The 23,374-nt window shown below is 37.2% G+C and overlaps 2 protein-coding genes across 2 annotated transcripts; one reads left to right on the plus strand and one right to left on the minus strand.

The window, feature by feature from the left end:
* Positions 1 to 8,866: 8,866 nt before the first annotated feature.
* LOC123946675 (olfactory receptor 6C2-like) lies at positions 8,867 to 9,805 on the plus strand. Its single transcript, XM_046012319.1, has one exon. It carries the CDS (start codon positions 8,867 to 8,869, stop codon positions 9,803 to 9,805), a length of 939 nt encoding a protein of 312 aa, XP_045868275.1.
* Positions 9,806 to 11,188: 1,383 nt separating this feature from the next.
* On the minus strand, positions 11,189 to 12,285 carry LOC123946684 (electron transfer flavoprotein regulatory factor 1). Its single transcript, XM_046012329.1, has one exon. The coding sequence runs from the start codon at positions 12,161 to 12,163 to the stop codon at positions 11,891 to 11,893; it is 273 nt and encodes a 90-aa protein (XP_045868285.1). The 5' UTR covers positions 12,164 to 12,285; the 3' UTR covers positions 11,189 to 11,890.
* Between the last annotated feature and the right edge of the window lie 11,089 nt (positions 12,286 to 23,374).

The following is a 23,374-nucleotide window of genomic DNA, read 5'->3' on the forward strand; positions in this document are numbered from 1 at the left end:
CAAAGCAAAGAGGCAACCCACAGAATGGGAGAAGATATTTGCAAATGACAGTATAGACAAAAGTTTGATATCCAGGCTCTATAAAGAACTCCTCAAACTCAACACACACAAAACAGATAATCATATCAAAAATGGGCAGAAGATATGAACAGACACTTCTCCAATGAAGACATACAAATGGCTATCAGACACATGAAAAAATGTTCATCATCACTAGCCATCAGAACTTATTCTATATGCAGTGAGGACGATGTATTAAAATGATCAAAACAGGAGTCAGGAACTCCAGTTAGAATACGAAATTTTCATATTGATAATGAGATCAAAGTGATCTGAAGTATGGTAGAAGCAGAAGGAATGAAAAAAATGGACTATTTTGTAATACATTAAAAGTGTAGAGTCTAAACAGATTGGCCTTATCCATATATGGGCAATAGGGTGGAAGGAGGCCTTCTAAAAGAAGAGTAATAACAGCAAATTAAGGAAGAGCAGTGATGGTAGATTAGTGGATAAAGATGCCAGATTTCAGTAGCCTGAGTAATGAGTGAAAGATAGAGGGGTAGAAAAAGAACAGATAATCAGGTTAAAAGATGGGCAGGAGATATGAGCACACACTTCTCCAATGAAGACATACAAATGGCTAACAAACACATGAAAAAATGTTCATCATCATCAGCCATCAGGGAGATTCAAATCAAAACCACATTGAAATACCACCTTACTCCAGTTAGAATGGCAAAGATTAACAAGGCAGGAAACAACAAATGTTGGAGAGGATGTGGAGAAAGGGGAGCCCTCCTACATTGTTGTTGGGAATGCAAGTTGGTACAGCCACTTTGGAAAACAGTATGGCGATTCCTCAAACAATTAAAAATAGAGCTACCCATTGACCTGGCAATTATGCTACTGGGTATTTATCCCAAAGATACAGATGCAGTGAAAACAAGGGCCATCTGTACTCCAATGTTCATAGCAGCAATGTCCACAATTGCCAAACTGTAGAAAGAGCCAAGATGCCCTTCAACAGGTGAATGGAAAAAGATGATATGGTCCACATATGCAATGGACTATTACTCAGCAATCAGAAAGGATGAATACCCAACAATTGCATCAACATGGATGGAACTGGAGGAGACTATGCTGAGTGAAATAAAGTCAAGCAGAGAGAGTCAATTATCGTTTGGTTTCACTTACTTGTGGAATTTAAGGAATAATATGGAGGACATTAGGAGAAGGAAAGGAAAAGTAAAGTGCAGAAAATTCGCAAGGGAAGAAAAAGTGTGAGAGGCTGTGGACTCTGAGAAGCAAATTGTGGGTTTTAGAGGGGAAGAGGATGGGAGGATGGGTGAGTCTGGTGGTGGGCATTAAGGAGGGCACCTATTGCATGGAGCACTGGCTGTTATATGTAAACAATGAATCATGGAACACTACATCAAAATCTAATAACATATTGTATGGTGACTAACATAATACAAAAGAAAAGAAAAGAAGAGAAGAAAAAAAAGAGAGAGAAGAGATGCGATGAAAATATATATGTTGACTAGGAGAATTCATTGAAACGGCATGGTCTTTGAAATTCAGTGATTGGATGTTAACTTGAACTATTCTAATGCATACAACCTGTGCCAAGCATGACCTCACATTGTAGTAGACTGAATATATAAAAAAAGAGTTTGGTGCGTTACTAAGCAGTGTAGAAATAAGGAACTATTACAGAATACTAAAGTGTCAGATGAATTGGTATTAGGGTCTGCCTTTTTTTTTAATTGTTAAATTTTGCAATAGTTTAATATTATAGAAAAATGAACAAACTATAAGGGCACAGTTCTAGACATGGAGATAGAACATTAACTGTATCATCTAAGCCATATATATACCTAGGCCAGTTCCATACATGCCTCATAATCCTCCCTGAATAGAGGAACTATCCTTATTTCTAACTCCATAGATTAGTTTCACTTATTTTTGAAATGTGTGTAAATGAAATTATTTTCTACATATTCTTTTGTGTCTTGCTTCTTCACTCAAAATGATGTTTTGGAGAACTTCTCATGCTATTGAATGTAACAATATTATTTTTACCTTCATTGTTATGTCCTTCCTTTTTATGAATATATCACAATTTAAAAACTGATTCTACCACTAATGGACTTTGATGTTTCAAGTTCTTTGGGTTATTGGGAATAATGAGGCTAAAACATTCTTAAACATGCATATATTTAGTGTACATATGTACACATTTTGATTGGGTAAATACCTAGGATTATAAGTTCCTCTTTCAAATATATCAGGACATCAACCTAATAAATACATTCAAAAAGTTTTCATAGTGTTTATAGGAAAGCACACTCTAATCTTCAAGATACATGGGATGGTCCATCTATTTTTAATGTCCATTATTCTCAGGATTGTACAGTAGTTGTGAATTTAACATCCTTTTCCCTAAGTACAAAATGTTCACATTTCTTATGTTCACTAGCCTTTAGATAAGCTCTTTAGCAAAGACATTAGTCTGTTATTAGGTTAGGTTTTTCTTTTCTTACTGAATTGTAGTAGATTTTATAAATTCTGGTTACAGTCCTTGATGATAATTGCAAATATCTTCTCACATTCCGTGTCTTGTCTTATTTAAATTACTTTTAGGGCACCAGCGTGGCTCAATCAGATAAACATCTCACTCTTGATCTCAGCTCAGGTTCTTCATCTCAGGGTCAAGGGATCAAGCCCCAAATAGGTCTCCGTGCTGTGCATGGAGCCTATTTAAAAACAAAAAATCACTTTTATTGAAGTACAACTTACATACAACAAAATGTACTTATTTTAAGTGTAACATTCCATTGAGTCTTGACAAATGTATGTATACATCATTAAAACTAATAGTACAATCAATATATATAAATTTCTATTATTTCTAAATGTTTGTGTTATTTCCCAGTTAATCCTCCATAGTAGAATTGGTTTATCTTTTCTAAATAAATTAAATCTTATAGTATTTTCCCTTTAAAATGTGTATATTTTCTCTTGGCATACAACTTTGAGATTTATCCACATTGCCACACAGATGAATTCTTTATGCTTTTATTACTATGTACCAAATACACCACTTTTTTTTTTCAAATACACCACTTTTTATCACTTTCCAATGGTTACTTATATTATGTTCCTCTTTTGATTATTATGAATAAAGTTGCAATTATCAACTCTTTCTAAGGACATAGGTTTTTTTTTTTTCATATCAGGTAAAGTCTTAGGGTTGGATTCAACATGTTATTTAATAGATACATTACTAATTTTATAAGAATCTGCAAAACTGTGTTCCAAAGTGGTTTTACCATTTTATATTTCCACCAGCAATATGTGAAAATTTCAACTGCCTCATGGTTTTTACCATGCTATTGTTAGTATATTTAATATTGACCATTCTAACAAATGTTTGGTAATGTTTCATTATCACTTAATTTTTATTTCCTTAATGACTAATGATGTTGAATATCTTTAATGTGCACATTTGGTATTCATGCTTCTTCCTAAGTGAAGTATATGTTCAAATCTTGAACCAGTCTTATTGGGCTGTTTTTCTTTGTGTTAGTATACTGTGTGTATATGACTATGTGTGTATACTTACACATGCATGTAACTTTGTATCTTTATTACATTATACACATAACATAGACCAATATGTATTTCATATATGTAAAGTGAAATATATCCATAATATATATGTGCATGTATATATCTATAATACATATATCCATACACTCACTCAATACTGTTTTTTTTAATTTTTTTAATTTTTTAATTTTTTATTTATTTTTTTTATTTGTTTATTTTCAGCATAACAGTGTTCATTGTTTTTGCACCACACCCAGTGCTCCATGCAGTACGTGCCCTCCCTATTACCCACCACCTGGTTCCTCAACCTCCCACACCCCCGCCCCTTCAAAACCCTCTGGTTGTTTTTCAGAGTCCATAGTCTCTCATGGTTCATTTCCCCTTCCAGTTTCCCTCAACTCCCTCTCCTCTCCATCTCCCCATGTCCTCCGTGTTCTTTGTTATGCTCCACAAATAAGTGAGACCATATAATACTTGACTCTCTCTGCTTGACTTATTTCGCTCAGCATAATCTCTTCCAGTCCCGTCCATGTTGCTACAAAAGTTGGGTATTCAACCTTTCTGATGGAGGCATAATACTCCATTGTGTATATGTACCACATCTTCCTTATCCATTCATCCGTTGAAGGGCATCTTGGTTCTTTCCACAGTTTGGCGACTGTGGCCATTGCTGCAATAAACATTGGGGTAGAGATGGCTCTTCTTTTCACTATATCTGTATCTTTGGGGTAAATACCCTGCAGTGCAATTGCAGGGTCATAGGCAAGCTCTATTCTTTTTTTTTTTTTTTTTTTTTTTCATTTTTTTTTCCCTTTTTATTTATTTTTTCAGCGTAACAGTATTCATTCTTTTTGCACAACACCCAGTGCTCCATGCAAAACGTGCCCTCCCCATCACCCACCACCTGTTCCCCCAACCTCCCACCCCTGACCCTTCAAAACCCTCAGGTTGTTTTTCAGAGTCCATAGTCTCTTATGGTTCGCCTCCCCTCCCCAATGTCCATAGCCCGCTCCCCCTCTCCCAATCCCACCTCCCCCCAGCAACCCCCAGTTTGTTTTGTGAGATTAAGAGTCATTTATGGTTTGTCTCCCTCCCAATCTATTCTTATCAATACATATCTTTAGTCAAATACATGTCTTATAAATATCCTCTCTCAGTATAGGGCATTTCTTTTCACTTCCTTTGAAACAGGTTTTTTTTTTTTTTTTTTTTTTTAAGTTTTATTTCTTTAAGTAATCACTACAACCCACGTGGGGCTTGAATTCATGACCCTAAGATCAAGAGTTGCATGCTCTTCTGACTGAGCCAGCCAGGCACCCCCTTTTCACTTTTTTTTTTTTAAGATTTTATTTATTGATTTGACAGAGAGAGATCACAAGTAGGCAGAGAGGCAGGCAGAGAGAGAGGGGGAAGCAGGCTCCTTGCTGAGAAGAGAGCCCGATGTGGGACTCAATCCCAGGACCCTGAGATCATGACCTGAGCCGAAGGCAGTGGCTTAACCCACTGAGCCACCCAGGTGCCCCCCCTTTTCACTTTTTAATGGTAACTTTTGACAAGCAATTTTTTAAATTAGGTCTATGCTCTATTTCAAGCTTATTTTTCATTATGTTCACTTTTATCCATATGAATATCTTATTGTAGCAACACCATTTGTGAGAAGGCATTAATTTTCCCCTCAGTTTGCCCTATGTTAGTCTATTTCAGAACACATTATTCTAGTCCAATGAGTTTTATGTTTATACATATCTCAATGTCAGTTTTTTGAAGTTTACATTGTATTGCTATACTATAATAATTCGTTCAATTGATGCCAAGTGTTTCCTGTTTAAATGATGTTGTAAATGACATTTTTAAATTATCGAGTTCAAATGCTCAACATTGTTATACAGAAATACAATTTTATATATATTGACACTACTGTGCTTTTCTAAACTCATTTATTTTTTTTGTTTAAATTCAAAAAGCCAACTTGTAGTCCATCATTATTTTCATATGTAATGTTCAATAACTTATCAGTTTTGTATAACACCCAGTGCTCATCACATTTTGTGCCCTCCTGAATGCCCATCACCCAATTAACCACTCATTTATTCAAGGAGTATCTTGTAGGTCATTTAGGATTCTTTATCAACCCAATCCTGTTATCAAAGGAAGATGATTTAACTCCTATCTTCCTAATCACAATGTCATCTTTTTCTCACCTTGTTTCGTAGGTTAGGAACTCCAACACATTGTTGAACATGAGCTATGAGGTAGTTATCCTTGTATAGATCATGATTTTAGAGGAGAGCTTGCAGACTTTTCTTCTAATATTTGATATAAGCTGACGTTTCATTTATAACTAGGTTTATAACTATGTTTATAACTAGGTGTCCTTTATCACATTGAGACCGTTTCCACTGCTTCTACTTTAATGAGAATTTATCAGCATAAACAAGTACTGAATTTTGTCAATTTTTTTTTTCCTGAGGGGCACTTGGGTGGCTCAGTTGATTGATTAATCTGTGCCATTATATTTGAAGTGAAGTATTCAAATACAACACCTAGGTGGGACATTTTTAAAAAACACATTCTAATAATCTCTGTCTTTTAACTAGTGATGTATGTTTTGATCCCTTATACAAGGTTAGCTTTTATGTTTGGACTTTTGTTAATCATTTTGTTATTTGATTTTTGTTTGTTCTCCTTGTTTTTTCTTTTGTTTCCCATTTCCTGCCTTAAAATTAACAACCCTAGTGTTTCATTTTACTTTATAATGTGTTTTTGACTATACCATTTCTTAAAAGTTTGTGTGTGAATTATAGTATACACAGTAAACATTTTACAGTTTACATATTTCTCAGTAAACATTTCACTTAGAATTAATTTTTACCACTGGAAGTAGAATATAGAAAATGTATTACTTTCTAGGACCCTTCACTCTTTCCCTTTTTATTGCAGATACAATTATATTATGTTTATATACATCAGAAGTTCCACCAGATAATGTTATAAATTTTGCTTTCAACAATCAGTTTTATGAAAGGATTTGTATAGAATTGGTGTTTTTGTTTGTCTTGAATATTTAGTAGAAATCTACAATCAAGCCATATGAACCTGAAGTTCTCTTGATAGGATGATTGAACTATGTATTTGTTAACTTTAATAAATACAGGGCTGTATGGGATAGATATTTCATCATTAATTAGCTTTGGTCAATTGTATCTTTCAAAGAATTTGTTTATTTCATTTAAGTTGCCAAATCTACTCTGCAGATGTTTTCAAAATATTTTATTTGAATCTTCTTAATATCTGTATAATCTCTAATGATGTTATTGCTCTTATTCCTGATAAATATTTTCTTTTCTTTTTTCCAGCTCAGTCCCACAACAGTTTTTTTTTAATATTTTATTTATTTGACAGAGAGAAATCACAACTAGGCAGAGAGGCAGGCAGAGAGAGAGGAGGAAGCAGGATCCCCACGGAGCAGAGAGCCCGATGTGGGGCTCAATCCCAGGACTCCGAGATGATGACCCAAGCGGAAGGCAGAGGCTTTAACCAACTGAGCCACCGAGACACCCCTCATTTCACATTCTTAAAAATATAGCTGTGCTCAAGTGAATTTAAGATTTGATTTGGGAATTAAGAACCCAAGAATAGGGAAATTACATTTTATTTTATTTATTTTTTTGCTTTTGTAATTTAATTTATTTATTTTTTTCAGCGTAACAGTATTCATTGTTTTTGCACAACACCCAGTGCTCCATGCAAAACGTGTCCTCCATATTGCCCACCACCTGTTCCCCCAACCTCCCACCCCTGACCCTTCAAAACCCTCAGGTTATTTTTCAGAGTCCATAGTCTCTTATGGTTCACCTCCCCTTCCAATTTTTTTTTATAAACATATAATGTATTTTTATCCCCAGGGGTACAGGTCTGTGAATCGCCAGGTTTACACACTTCACAGCACTCACCATAGCACATACCCTCCCCAATATCCATAACCCCCTCCCCCTCTCCCAATCCCACCTCCCCCCAGCAACCCCCAGTTTGTTTTGTGAGATTAAGAGTCATTTAAGGTTTGTCTCCCTCCCAATCCCATCGTGTTTCATTTATTCTTCTCCTATCCCCTTAACCCCCCTTGTTGCTTCTCCATGTCCTCATATCAGGGAGATCATATGATAGTTGTCTTTCTCTGATTGACTTATTTCACTAAGCATGATACCCTCTAGTTCCATCCACATTGTCGCAAATGGCAAGATTTCATTTCTTTTGATGGCTGCATAGTATTCCATTGTGTATATATACCACATCTTCTTTATCCATTCATCTGTTAATGGACATCTAGGTTCTTTCCATAGTTTGGCTATTGTAGACATTGCTGCTATAAACATTCGGGTACACGTGCCCCTTCGGATCACTATGACCCCACTATGCTGGGTCATAGGGTAGTTCTATTTTCAACATTTTGAGGAACCTCCATGCTGTTTTCCAGAGTGGTTGCACCAGCTTGCATTCCCACCAACAGTGGAGGAGGGTTCCCCTTTCTCCACATCCTCGCCAGCATCTGTCATTTCCTGACTTGTTAATTTTAGCCATTCTGACTGGTGTGAGGTGATATCTCATTGTGGTTTTGATTTGTATTTCCCTGATGCTGAGTGACGTGAAGCACTTTTTCATGTGTCTGTTGGCCATCTGGATGTCTTCTTTGCAGAAATGTCTGTTCATGTCCTCTGCCCATTTCTTGATTGGATTGTTTGTTCTTTGGGTGATGAGTTTGCTAAGTTCCTTCTGGACTTCAAGCTCTATTACAAAGCTGTCATCATCAAGACTGTATGGTACTGGCACAAAAACAGACACATAGATCAGTGGAACAGAATAGAGAGCCCAGAAATAGACCTTCAACTCTATGGTCAACTAATCTTCAACAAAGCAGGAAAGAATGTCCAATGGAAAAAAGACAGCCTCTTCAATAAATGGTGCTGGGAAAATTGGACAGCCACATGCAGAAAAATGAAATTGGACCACTTCCTTATACCACACACGAAAATAGACTCAAAATGGATGAAGGACCTCAATGTGAGAAAGGAATCCACCCACAACAGTTTTATTGTTATTTATCCCTTCTACGAATCAGCTCTTGATTCCTTTGAACTTCTCTCTTGCTTTGTTGTTTTCTTTTTCTTCGCATTTCCCTTATTGTTTCCTTTCTTCTGTTTATATAATTTCTCTTTGACTTTTTACATGTAGATTGCCTAAAACATCAAAAGTAGCAATGAGAAATCACACAGCAATAACAACATTCATCTTGTTGGGACTTACAGAGGACCCCCAGCTGCAAGTGTTCCTTTTCATCTTCCTATTTCTCACCTATGTGCTGAGTATTACTGGAAATCTGACCATTATTATTCTGACATTCATGGACTCTCATCTTAAAACACCTATGTATTTTTTTCTTCGAAACTTCTCCACCTTAGAAATATCATTCACCACAGTATGTATTCCCAGATTCCTGTACAGTATATTAACAGGAGACAAAACCATTACTTATAATGCTTGTGCTAGTCAAATATTTTTTATTGGGCTTTTTGGGGCCACAGAATTTTTTCTCCTAGCAGCTATGTCCTATGACCGCTATGTGGCCATCTGCAAACCCCTTCATTACGTGACCATCATGAACAACAAAGTCTGTACCATTCTCATCCTCTGCTGCTGGATCTCTGGACTGATGATCATCATCACACCTCTCGGTATGGGCCTCCAGCTGGAATTCTGTGACTCCAACGCTATTGACCATTTTGGCTGTGATGCATCTCCTCTTTTTAAGATTTCATGCTCAGATACTTGGTTTATAGAGCAGATGGTTATAATCTGTGCAGTGTTGACATTCATTATTACTCTGATAGGTGTCATTCTTTCCTACACATTTATCATCAGGACAATTCTAAGATTCCCTTCTGCTTCTCAAAGGAAAAAAGCTTTCTCTACCTGTTCTTCTCACATGATTGTTGTTACCATCACATATGGCAGCTGTATTTTCATCTACATCAAGCCTTCTGCCAAAGAAGAAGTGGACATCAATAAAGGAGTATCGGTGCTCACCACATCTGTTGCCCCTTTGCTGAACCCTTTCATTTATACTTTGAGGAACAAGCAAGTGAAACAAGCTTTCAGTGACACAATAAAAAAAATTGCTCTTCTCTTACACAAGTAAGAACACATGGAATTTGAAAACTCAATGAGAGCAATGACTTGTTCCATAACATTTTTTCCTGGAAGTCTTAACTAGTTCACTAAGGTTAACTAGCCTCAAAATCGTTTAAATCTTGATTTGTGAATCTACTTGAAACAAATAATTTCTTTCTCTCTTTAATCTCAATCAAAACTGTTTCCTCCATTGAAGGAACATGAGAATTTCTTTCCAAAAAATAAAATCCTCTCTCACCTCTCACTAAGCTTTTCTTTATTATTCAAAAAGAAATTATATAACATATTATATATAGTGTCTGTGGGTACATGAAATTTTTAGATCAATACTTTTTCTAAACTCTTTTAATTTGCACATATAAATGTGCCAAAAGAAACACGTGAAATATAGGAAAAATATGTATCTTTGTTTTAAGATATTAAAAAGATGAGCTTTAAAATAAACTCAAAATGGGCATATTAAGTAAAATTGAAATATAATCAAAGTAAGAAAGTAAATACCAGGAATGTGGAAACAAATATGATACATGAAAGATATAAGGAAACCAGAATATTTAGATTTTCTTAAAGAAACAGAAAAATTTAGACCACAATTGCTTGACAATAATATGCAATCATTCATACATGCATGCACAAGCACAAAGAATGAAACAGGATAAAAAATAAGAGGAATTTTGCTTCCATCTGTGTCAGCGTAATTACTTTGAGCCCATGTTTTCTGCTTTAAATCATCATAAAACTGAATCAATTTTAAGAAGAAATTTGAAAACAAGCAGCTCAAAACCAGGTCTTTCTATAAAAGGAAAAGTCAAAAAAATATGTCCACAATTAGCACTCGCTCAGTCCACAGTATGAGATAGAGACTAAGCTCAAAATGATTGTCTCTCGAACTTGAGTTGGCAAAGATCAAGTCAGCTGCACTGGTCAGTAAGCTCAGGTCAGTACTGTATTGACCTGAGATCTGGGCAGGCGTTATTCATTTATGCCTTGGCTGAGGAATTGACTGAACATTTACAGGTTTACCAGTGATAAAGCTGAGAGTTCAACAGAGATAGTAGAGGCCAACCAGTCTGCAACCTTGCAGTTTGGGCCCAGAGAAAGAGAAGAGACATTGTTAACATCTCTACAAACCATAGCCTTCTAACTAGACAGCAGGAAAGCCCTTAGGAGTACCTTAGGAGTAAGGACTGCATTATAGAACAAGAGTCAGAAAATTAAGGTCTGAGGGTAAAATCTATCCATCATTGGTTCAAGTAAATAAAGTTTTATTGAGACATGCCCATTCCCACTCATCTCCACATTGTCTATGGCTGCTTTTTTTTTTTTTTTTTTTTTTTTTAAGATTATTTATTTATTTATTTGAGAGAGAGAGATCACAAGTAGGCAGAGAGAGAGGGAAAAGCAGGCTCCCTGCTGAGCAGAGAGCCTGACACGGGACTTGATCCCAGGACTCAGAGATCACGACCTGTGCTGAAGGCAGAGGCTTAACCCTGACCCACCCAGGCGCCCCAATAACGAAGTTATTAAATAGGTATGTATATAATGCCAGTTATTGGCAGCCTACTTCAAGATCAGAAATAATCTTACTCCATACATATTATTTCTATAACTGCACTTAAATCATTACCATGTGCTATTTGTTTTGCAGTGAACCTTGAATGTGTGCTGTTAATGTACCAAATATGTTCAAAAATAAGGTGGTACTCCTTCAAAAGTTACAGGAAATTAATGGGCAAGAAATTATTTTGCTTAGTTAAATGCATTAAATGGCATTCTCTTGTCAGTAAAATGGAGAAAGGGGGCTAAGAGTAATAGGTAAAAAAATTTAGTAAGTTGAAACTAAGTACATTCAAAATTGGGTACTCAATTTTTAATTGGTAGTTGGTTATATTGCTGATTTTGTATAAAAATTAACAAAGGGTTGCTGATAAAGCTCTGTGAACCAAAGTTGCTTATTTTAGTTCATTAAGGCAGCTCAGGTATTTTTTACATAACGTGTATATCTTGCCATTTTAAGTTGCAGTTACTGTTATCATATCTGGTGTACATAAAGAGCTGGCACTGAATTCCAGTCAAATTATAGTAATATAGATCAGTTAGTTTTGTTGGTTTCTGAATAATAGCGTTGTTTCATCGCTCTGTATTTCCTAAGGAAGTATAAGGCTTCTAGCTCTTTCATTACAAATTCACCCCGTCCAATAAGTTCTTTGATCTTCTCTGGGTCCTTCACATCTTTGTTTTTTAGGAAAACATTCTTCAGACGCCTTTTAAAATAGTCTGCTCCTTTTGGATAGTCTCGTCCAAGATACAGCAGATTTTTATAAAGATTCAGTACTTCTCCTCTTAAAGAATTGGCCATTTTCATTTATTACGGAAAGTAGCCACTTTTATACATAACATACCCAGACCGTACTTCATCGCCTCCGGATCCCTGGATCTGGAAAACAGAATAAAACGTCCCAGCGGCTGCACTCACGCACTTTTCGGCAGTCCACAGTGTCAGAGTTGAGTAGCTTAACAGAGACTTCATGGCCCAAAAAGCCAAAAATATTTACTACATAGTCTTTTACAGAAAAAGTTTGCTCATCTCTGGTGTAGAATCTACTTTTCCATTTTTACAGTTTTGTATCATTTGGGAAGAAATAATGAGAGGCAAGTTGCTAAACAGATACATTGTCTTCATCTACCAAGATGTCTCCAGAAAGTAATTTTTAATCTTGGCCAGCCTAAAGAATTGAGTTAGTCCATCCCTCTACAATCTTCCCTTTTGTCCATGACTATATTTCAAAACAGATTTTGAAAGAATGAAAATTTGGGGAAGCCTGTCTAGATCTCACACTAACTCAAGTTAAAACCACATCAATGTTTTATAACAAATTGGGAATCCACTTGTTTGTCATTTAATAGAAAATTTTGTTCACCCCACCAATTCCTATAAATCTCAAATCTCACCTCAACTGTTGGAAAAATACTTTACTCCCGAATGTGCAATTCAAAATCAAGCCATAGTAGTATATTTCCTAGGGCTACTGATTTTGAAGTAAGGCCATCCATGTGATTTGTCCATCATTTGGCTTTAGTATGTGCCTTAAGTGTAAGGCACCTCCCTAAATTTGGATAGACTCTCAAGTGCTGTTTGGCTGAGTCATTCCAACTACGCTTACCCAGCAACCATATAAAAGTAGCCTATCATTTCTTGCCCAAAGCCACATTAATTGAAGAGACCATCCAAGATGAAAATTATTGAGACTAGTTCTTCTTAAATACTACTGGAAATTTTAACTTTTTTTAAAATCGAGTACATTTACTAATCCTTAAGTTGTATCTTGTCTCATGTATATAAAAAAATCTGTTTTATCCTAGCAATTTAGATATTGGAACTGTTTCAAAATTAAAATAAAATTCAATATTATAGTCTGAATATTAAGATTATTGAAAGCTGACATTTGATTGTCCCTCTTTAACAAAATATTAACATTTCTAATTTTATACTTTATAAACCAAAATAGATAAATAGCACATATTTGTTATATACATTGACCTTCTATTTACTGGTTTAAAGTAGCCAGTTTATGATATGAACACTTAAAAAAGAGGGGAATAACCAACAAATCTGTTCATAAAGACTACTTGGAAATTTTGCTAATCAAAAAGGTTCAGATTGGAAGATATGAATTGACTGGTTATATTTATTACACACAGTTTATTTTTGCCTGTTTTTAAACAGGTAGGTGTTCTAGAACTTTTGATTGCTAATGAGGGACGAACTGGTTACAGATAAATTCCTGTTCTCTGGTTTGTAAATTAATGTGATATACTTTTTTAATATAAAGGAAAACACCCATTGTGCTATGCAAATTAAATTAGAATTTAATACAAGACCATACTGGCAGTATTAAGAACATAAAATGTTAAATCACTAAATTGTACACCTGAAACTAATATTACACTGTATGTTAACTAATTGGAATTTAAATAAAAACTAAAAAGAAAGAAAAAGAAAGAAAGGAAGAAAGAGTATAACGTAAAGATTTGTTCAAAGAGTAAAATTCTTAGCTTTATCTGGTACCCTAAGATTCATCAAACCCATTGAAATCCATCGGGATTTCATAAAAAGAACTGACAATTTAGGCACATAAAAAAGTCATAAGATCATACCAAAAAAAAAAAAAAAAAGAAAAGAGAGAAATACAATTTTTTTTACGGAAAACAACTCATTATTATAAACAGTACAGGATTCCTGATTAATAGCTAGAGAAAATGATGCTATACTCTAAAGCATAAGTGCAATAAGATTTAAACACTGGAACAGAGATATAGTGGCAAATTATATAATTGGGGATAAATTTATTTCAAATTATTACCTGAAAATAAAAGAAATCCTCTTCATGTGAAAATATATTATATTTCCCACTTCTAGGATTTATGTGTTTATTTCATTCGAAAACTAGAACTAGCAAGGGGAGGGAGTCAAGATGGTAGGGAAGTAGGAGGAGGCGCCATTTCAACCTGTACCCTAAAGTGAGCTGATTACCTACCAAAGAACTCCAAACACCCATGAAATCAGCCTGAGATCAGAATTATACACGTCTGGATCTCTACAGGAGCAGAAGATGCCAGTGGCAGATAAAGCAGAGTGGGAACATCGGACTGATATTGGAAGATAAACAAAAGGGGGAGGGAGCCACCAGAGGTGACTGACTGGAAAGTAATACCCCAATACGAGAGTGCCCTGCATCTGGGGACCAGCATTAACTTGGAGTCTGGTTGAAAGCACTCAAAAAAACAAAAAGAGCAAAGGATAGTGGGGGGAAATAGTGGGAATCGGGGCGGTTAGGGACAGGGACCTAAGTCCCCGGACCTAGGACATCCTCTCCTGGTGCGGAGCCAGAGAGAGTGTGGTGGAGAAATCAGGTCTTCTTCCCTGAGTCGCCAGTGCGCCTGAGCCTCCAGCGTGCCCAAGCTGCCGGCGCGCCCAAGAAAGAGTGGGGTCCAGCTCCCATGAGGGGCATGGAGCCTGGCCAGATGGCAATCCTGAAAGGCACGCCTCCCACACCCTCCCCTGGGACAGGTGCTCATAGGTGCTAGCCTGGAACTCTGGCATCTGGAAAAACCAGACATTCCCAGCCTGGGACAGCGGGAAAATCTCAGTGTGCAATCTCTGCTTGGAACCTCTCTCGCGGTCTGGAGCTGCCTAGACAGCCGCCGCTGCCCTGGTATTGTGTACAACCAGGAGCTCCTGCATCCCTAGGGACCATGACTCAGAACCCACTCTGCCAGAAGCTCTAAAGAGCATTCTGAGGCTTCTCTCTGAAAGGGAGGTCGGGGTGCAGTTTGCTTTCCTCTAAAACTCCACAAACCATCAAAAGCTGTCAAGGCAAGGGAAAACACATGAAAGAACATAAAAACCCCCAGAGAACAAAAGCCTGAAAAAAACAGTTTCCTCAGAGCCCACCCCCTTGAGGGGAGGGGAAGAACCTAACTCAGGGAACATCATTGTCTGAAAAACCCACGTAGCAGGCCCCTCCCCCAGAAAACCAACCAGGAAGGAAGAAAAAAAAAAGAAGACTACAAGAGAACAACCACCACTACTTCATAAATACAACTTTTATTTTTAACTCTTTACCAATATTTTGGTTCTTTATTTTTTTAATTTTATATTTTTTATTTGTTTATTTGCAGCATAACAGTGTTCATTGTTTTGGCATCACACCCAGTGCTCCATGAAGTACGTGCCCTCCCTATTACCCACCACCTGGTTCCTCAAACACCCACCCCCCTGCCCCTTCAAAAACCTCTGGTTGTTTTTCAGTCCATAGACTCTCATGGTTCATCTCCCCTTCCAGTTTCACTCAACTCCCTCTCCTCTCCATCTCCCCATGTCCCCCATGTTATTTGTTATGCTCCACAAATAAGTGAGACCATATGACACTTGACTCTCTCTGCTTGACTTATTTCACTCAGCGTAATCTCCTCCAGTCCCATCCATGTTGCTACAAAAGTTGGGTATTCAACCTTTCTGATGGAGGCATAATACACCATTGTGTATATGGACCACATCTTCCTTATCCATTCATCCGTTGAAGGGCATCTTGGTTCTTTCCACAGTTTGGCGACCGTAGCCATTGCTGCAATAAACATTAGGGTACAGATGGCCCTTCTTTTCACTACATCTGTATCTTTGGGGTAAATACCCAGCAGTGCAATTGCAGGGTCATAGGGAAGCTCCATTCTTAATTTCTTCAGGAGTCTCCACACTGTTCTCCAAAGTGGCTGCACCAACTTGCATTCCCACCAACAGTGTAAGAGGGTTCCCCTTTCTCCACATCCTCTCCAACACACGTTGTTTCCTGTCTTGCTAATTTTCGCCATTCTAACTGGTTTCAGGTGGTATCTCAATGTTGTTTTAATTTGAATCTCCCTGATGGCTAGTGATGATGAACATTTTTTCATGTGTCTGATAGCCATTTGTATGTCTTCATTGGAGAAGTGTCTGTTCATATCTTCTGCCCATTTTTTGATATGATTATCTATTTTGTGTGTGTTGAGTTTGTGAAGTTCTTTATAGATCCTGGTTATCAACCTTTTGTCTGTACTGTCATTTGCAAATATCTTCTCCCATTCCATGGGTTGCCTTTTTGTTTTGTTGACTGTTTCCTTTGCTGTGCAGAAACTTTTGATCTTGGTGAAGTCCCAAAAGTTCATTTTTGCTTTTGTTTCCTTGGCCTTTGGAGACATATCTTGAAAGAAGTTGCTGTGGCTGATATTGAAGAGGCTACTGCCTATGTTCTTCTCTAGGATTCTGATGGATTCCTGTCTCACGTTGAGGTCTTTTATCCATTTTGAGTTTATCTTTGTGTACGGTGTAAGAGAATGGTCGAGTTTCATTCTTCTACATATCGCTGTCCAGTTTTCCCAGCACCATTTATTGAAGAGACTGTCTTTTATCCACTGTATATTTTTTCCGGTTTTGTCGAAGATTATTTGACCATAGAGTTGAGGGTCCATATCTGGCCCCTCCACTCGGTTCCACTGGTCTGTAGTGTGTGTTTTTATGCCAGTACCACGCTGTCTTGGTGATCACAGATTTGTAATAAAGCTTGAAATCGGGTAACGTGATGCCGCCAGTTTTGTTTTTGTTTTTCAACATTTCCTTGGCAATTCGGGGTCTCTTCTGGCTCCATACAAATTTTAGGATTATTTGCTCCAGCTCTTTGAAAAATACCGGTGGAATTTTGATCGGAATGCCATGAAAAGTATAGATTGCTCTAGGCAGTATAGACATTTTAACAATGTTTATTCTTCCAATCCAAGAGCATGGAAAAGTCTTCCATCTTTTTGTGTCTTCTTCAATTTCTTTCATGAGTGTTCTGTAGTTCCTTGAGTACAGGTCCTTTACCTCTTTGGTTAGGTTTATTCCCAGGTATCTTATGGTTCTTGGTGCTATAGTATAGTTTTTAAACTTTTTTTAAATTTTAACTTAGTTTAGTCTAGTTTATTCTTTTTTAATTTTTATTTTCCTTTTTTTGGATTTTTTTAATTTATTTGACAGAGAGAGAGATCACAAGTAGACAGAGAGGCAGGCAGAGAGAGAGAGAGGGAAGCAGGTTCCCTACTGAGCAGAGAGCCCAATGTGGGACTCGATCCCAGGACTCTGAGATCATAACCTGAGCCGAAGGCAGGGGCTTAACACACTGAGCCTCCCAGGCACCCTAATTTTTATTTTCTAATATACATATAGAGTTAAACTTCAAGGTAATCCCCTTTCCCCAATCAATGCTACCCCTATAGGCAAACCAGTTTCTAATTCCCCTGTATCTTAGGAAAGTTGTATCCCTTAACATAAACATCAAGATACATCCAGGAAGAATCAATATAAACTTCCTCGCCCACACTGAGAATTTATAACCATTCTCCCAATTTTTCCTTCTCCAGTGTTTCTGTGAATTTGTGTTTGTCCTGATATAAATCTTATACTTGGGGTTCTTTCTGCTGAGGTTTGTCCCTTTTTTGCTTATATATATATATGGTTTTTTTTTCTCTTGTCATATATATTTATCAGTCTTTTTGTTTGTCTGTTTTTGTTTGTATACTTCATAAATCTTACCTTGGGGCCCATTTGGGCTGAGCCTTCTCTTTTATCTTCCCTTTTTTTCCTGTCTCTCTCTCTCTCTCTCCTTTTTTTTTTTCTCCTTTTCTCTTTTCCTTTTTTTTTTTCTTTCTTCTTCTCTATTTCTTTTTCTTTTCTTTTTTCTCTCCTTTGGGTGGGGAAACCTGATTGGACAGAAGTGTTCCAAGGTGCACCTTGACTGCACCACAATCGATAAATCCAGCAGCATCTGTTCAGTCATCTCGTACCAAAATGACTAGGAGGAGGAATACCCAACAGAAGAAAAATACAGAGGATGGACCTTCTGCAACAGAGCTAATGGCTATCGACATAGACAATATGTCAGAAAAGGAGTTCAGACTAACAATTATCCAGGCAATAGCTAGGTTGGAGAAAGCCATGGATGACCAAACAGAATTGATTAAGGCATAACTAAAAGCCACCAGGGATGATATTCACAATGTTAGGGCAGAACTGAAAGCCACCAGGGATGATGCTCAAAATGCTCTTAATGAGTTCCAATCTAATCTAAATTCTTTAAAAGCTAGGGTAACTGAGACAGATGATAGAATTACTGATCTGGAGGACAAACAGATAGAGAGAAAAGATCAGGAGGAAGCCTGGAACAAACAGCTCAGAAGTCACGAAAACAGAATCAGGGAATTAAATGATGCCATGAAATGTTCCAATGTCAGAATTATTGGAATCCCTGAAGGGGAGGAAAATGAAAGAATTCTAGAAGATATAGTGGAAAAAGTTGTCTATGAAAATTTTCCCAGTCTCACGAATGGAAACAACGTTCATGTACTAGAGGCAGAGAGATTTCCTCCCAAGATTTTAGATTCTCGAAAGTCCTCAAGACAACTTATAGTTAAAATGAGGAATAATGTTTCAAGACAGACCCTCTTAAAAGCAGCTAGGACAAAGAAGCTCCTTACATACAGAGGAAAGCCCATTAGAATAACGTCAGACCTTTCCACAGAGACCTGGCAAGCCAGGAAGGACTGGCAAAATATATTCAGAGTACTAAATGAGAAGAACATGCAGCCAAGAATACTCTATCCAACAAGACTGACATTTAAAATGGATGGAGAGATAAAGAGTTTCCTAGACCAGCAAGGCTTAAAAGACTATGCAACCACCAAGCTGACACTGCAGGAAATATTAAGGGGAGTCCTATAAAATAGAAAAAAATCCTAATATCATTGAATAGAAATATAGAAACAGTCTACAGACAGAAAGACTTCAAAGGTAACACAATGTCAATTAAAACCTATCTCTCAATAATCACTCTCAATGTGAATAGCCTAAATGTGCCCATAAAAGACACAGGGTTGCAGATTGGATAAAACGACAGGACCCATCTATATGTTGTTTACAAGAGACCCATTTTGAACCTAAGGATACACCCAGACTGAAAGTGAAGGGATGGAGAAGCAGCTTTCATGCCAATGGGCCTAAGAAGAAGGCCAGAGTAGCGATTCTCATATCAGATAAATTAGATTTTAAACTAAAGGCAGTAGTCAGAGATACAGAAGGACACTGCATAATTCTTAAAGGGACTATCTGCCAAGATGATCTAACAATTGTGAATATCTATGCCCCCAATATGGGAGCACCCAATTACATAAGAAAACTGTTAATCAAGATAAAGAGTCATATTGATATGAATACAATAATAGTAGGAGATCTTAATACGCCTCTCTCAGAAATAGACAGATCATCGAAGCAGAAAATTAATAAAGAAATAAGAGCATTGAATGAAACATTGGACCAGATGGACCTCATAGACATATACAGAACATTCCACCCTAAAACAACAGAATACTCATTCTTCTCAAGTGCACATGGAACCTTCTCCAGAATAGACCACATACTGGGTCACAAAGCAGGACTCAACTGAAATCAAAAGACTGACATTATTCCCTGCATATTGTCGGATCACAAGGCTTTGAAACTGGAGCTCAATCACAAGGAAAAGTTCAGAAGGAACTCAAACACCTGGAAGCTAAAGACCACCTTGCTTAAGAATGCTTGGATCAACCAGGAGATCAAAGATGAACTTAAACAATTCATGGAAACCAATGAGAATGAAGACACTTCGCTCCAAAACCTATGGGATACAGCAAAGGCGGTCTAAGGGGGAAATACATAGCCATCCAAGCCTCCCTCAAAAAAACTGAAAAATCCAGAATACACCAGCTGTCTCTCCACCTTAAAGAACTCTAGAATCAACAACAAATAAAACCAACTCCACATGCAAGAAGGGAAATAATCAAGATTAGAGCAGAGATCAATGAGGTAGAAATCTGAGATACGGTAGAACATATCAATGAAACTAGAATCTGGTTTTTTGCAAGAATCAGTAAGATCGATAAACCATTGGCCACACTAATCCAAAAGAAAAGAGAGAAAGCCCAAATTAATAAAATTATGAATGAAAAGGGAGAGATCACAACTAATACCAAAGAAATAGAAACAATCATCAGAAATTATTACCAACAGTTATATGCCAATAAGCTAAGCAACCTAGATGAAATGGATGCATTCCTGGAAAACTATAACCTCCCAAAATTGAACCAGGAAGAAATTGAGAACCTGAATAGATCAATATCTAGTAATGAGATTGAAGCAGTGATCAAAAACCTCCCAAAAAACAAGAACCCAGGACCTGACAGATTCCCTGGGGAATTCTACCAAACTTTCAAAGAAGAAATAACACCAATTCTCCTGAAGCTGTTGCAAAATATTGAAGCAGAAGGTTAACTTCCAGACTCTTTTTATGAAGCCAACATTACCCTGATCCCCAAACCAGGCAAAGACCCTACCAAAAAGGAGAATTTCAGACCAATATCACTGATGAATATGGATGTAAAGATTCTCAACAAGATCCTAGCAAACAGGATCCAGCAGCACATTAAAAAGACTATCCACCATAACCAGATGGGATTCATCCCTGGGTTGCAAGTGTGGTTCAACATTCGCAAATCAATCAATGTGATGGAACAAATCAATAAGAGAAGAGAGAAGAATCACATGGTCCTCTCAATTGATGCAGAAAAAGCATTTGACAAAATCCAGCATCTATTCCTGATTAAAATGCTTCAAATTAAAGGGATAGGGGGAACATTCCTGAACTTCATAAAATCTATCTATGAAAGACCCACAGCAAATATCATCCTCAATGGGAAAACGCTTGTAGTCTTCCTGTTGAGATCAGGAACACGACAAGGATGCCCACTCTCACCACTCCTGTTCAACATAGTATTAGAAGTTCTAGCAACGGCAATCGGACAACAATGAGAAATAAAAGGTATCCAAATTGGCAAGGAAGAAGTCAAACTCTCTCTCTTCGCAGATGACATGATTCTTTATATGGAAAACCCCAAAGACTCCACCCCCAAACTACTAGAACTCATACAGCAATTCAGTAACGTGGCAGGATACAAAGTCAATGTACAGAAATCAGTGGCTTTCTTATACACTAACAATGAAAATACAGAAAGGGAAATTAGAGAATCGATTCCATTTACTATAGCACCAAGAACCAGAAGATACCTGGGAATAAACCTAACCAAAGTGGTAAAGGACCTGTACTCAAGGAACTACAGAACACTCATGAAAGAAATTGAAGAAGCCACAAAAAGATGGAAGACCATTCCATGCTCTTGGATGGGAAGAATAAACATTGTTAAAATGTCTATACTACCTAGAGCAATCTATACTTTTAATGCCAATCCAATCAAAATTCCACCGGTATTTTTCAAAGAGCTGGAGCAAAGAATCCTAAAATTTGTATGGAATCAGAAGAGACCACGAATTGCTAAGGAAATGTTGAAAAACAAAAACAAAACTGGTGGCATCACTTTACCCAATTTCAAGCTTTACTACAATCTGTGATCACCAAGACAATGTGGTACTGGCATAAAAACAGACACATTGACCAGTGGAACAGAGTGGAAAGCCCAGATATGGACCCTCAACTCTATGGTCAAATAATCATTGACAAAACAGGAAAAAATGTACATTGGAAAAAGACACTCTCTTCAATAAATGGTGCTGGGAAACCTGGACAGTGATATGTAGAAGAATGGAACTCGACCATTCTCTTACACTGTACAGAAAGATAAACTTGAAATGGATAATAGACCTCAACGTGAGACAGGGATACATCAGAATCCTAGAGGAGAACATAAGCAGTAACCTCTTCGGTATCAGCCACAGCAACTTCTTTCAAGATATGTCTCCAAAGGCAAAGGAAACAAAAGCGAAATGAACTTTTGGACTTCATCAAGATGAAAAGCTTCTGCACAGCAAAGGAAACAGTCAACAAAACAAATAGGCAACCCACGGAATGGGAGAAGATATTTGCAAATGACAGTACAGACAAAAGGTTGATATCCAGGATCTATAAAGAACTCCTCAAACTCAACACACACAAAACAAATAATCATATCAAAAATGGGCAGAAGATATGAACAGACACTTCTCCAATGAGGACATACAGATGGCTATCAGACACATGAAAAAATGCTCATCATCACTATCCATCAGGGAGATTCAAATTAAAACAACATTGAGATATCACCTTACACCAGTTAGAATGGCCAAAATTAGCAAGACAGGAAACAACGTGTGTTGGAGAGGATGTGGAGAAAGGGGAACCCTCTTACACTGCTGGTGGGAATGTAAGTTGGTGCAGCCACTTTGGAGAACAGTGTGGAGACTCCTGAAGAAATTAAGAATGGAGCTTCCCTATGACCCTGCAATTGCACTGCTGGGTATTTACCCCAAAGATACAGATGTAGTGAAAAAAGAGCCATCTGTACCCCAATGTTTATTGCAGCAATGGCCACGGTCACCAAACTGTGGAAAGAACCAAGATGCCCTTCAACGGATGAATGGATAAGGAAGATGTGGTACATATACACGATGTATTATGCCTCAATCAGAAAGAATGAATACCCAACTTTTGTAGCAACATCGACGGGATTAGAAGAGATTATGCTGAGCAAAATAAGTCAAGCAGAGAGAGTCAAGTGTCATATGGTCTCACTTATTTGTGGAGCATAACAAAGAACACGGAGGACATGGGGAGATGGAGAGGAGATGGAGTTGAGGGAAACTGGAAGGGGAGATGAACCATGAGAGACTATGGACTCTGAAAAACAACCAGAGGGTTTTGAAGGGGCGGGGGTGTGGGAGGTTGAGGAACCAGGTGGTGGGTAATAGGGAGAGCACATACTGCATGGAGCACTGGGTGTGGTGCAAAAACAATGAACACTGTTACACTGAAAATAAACAAATAAAAATAATAATAATTTAAAAAAGAAGAATGAACCAAAAAAAAAAAAAAAAACAGAACTAGGAAGGGGAGCTAAAAACAGTTGAAAAAAAAGTTTCTATTCATTAAGAAGATATAATATTTCTAAAATTTGTACAGTTTATCATAGAACCTGAGAATAT

This window comes from Meles meles, chromosome 7, assembly GCF_922984935.1.
Source record: "Meles meles chromosome 7, mMelMel3.1 paternal haplotype, whole genome shotgun sequence".
NCBI lineage: Eukaryota > Metazoa > Chordata > Mammalia > Carnivora > Mustelidae > Meles > Meles meles.

Coding starts and splice junctions, on each gene's coding strand:
- LOC123946684 (XM_046012329.1), bottom strand. CDS start 12,163: ATGAAAATGGCCAATTCTTTAAGAGGAGAAGTACTGAATCTTTATAAA.
- LOC123946675 (XM_046012319.1), top strand. CDS start 8,867: ATGAGAAATCACACAGCAATAACAACATTCATCTTGTTGGGACTTACA.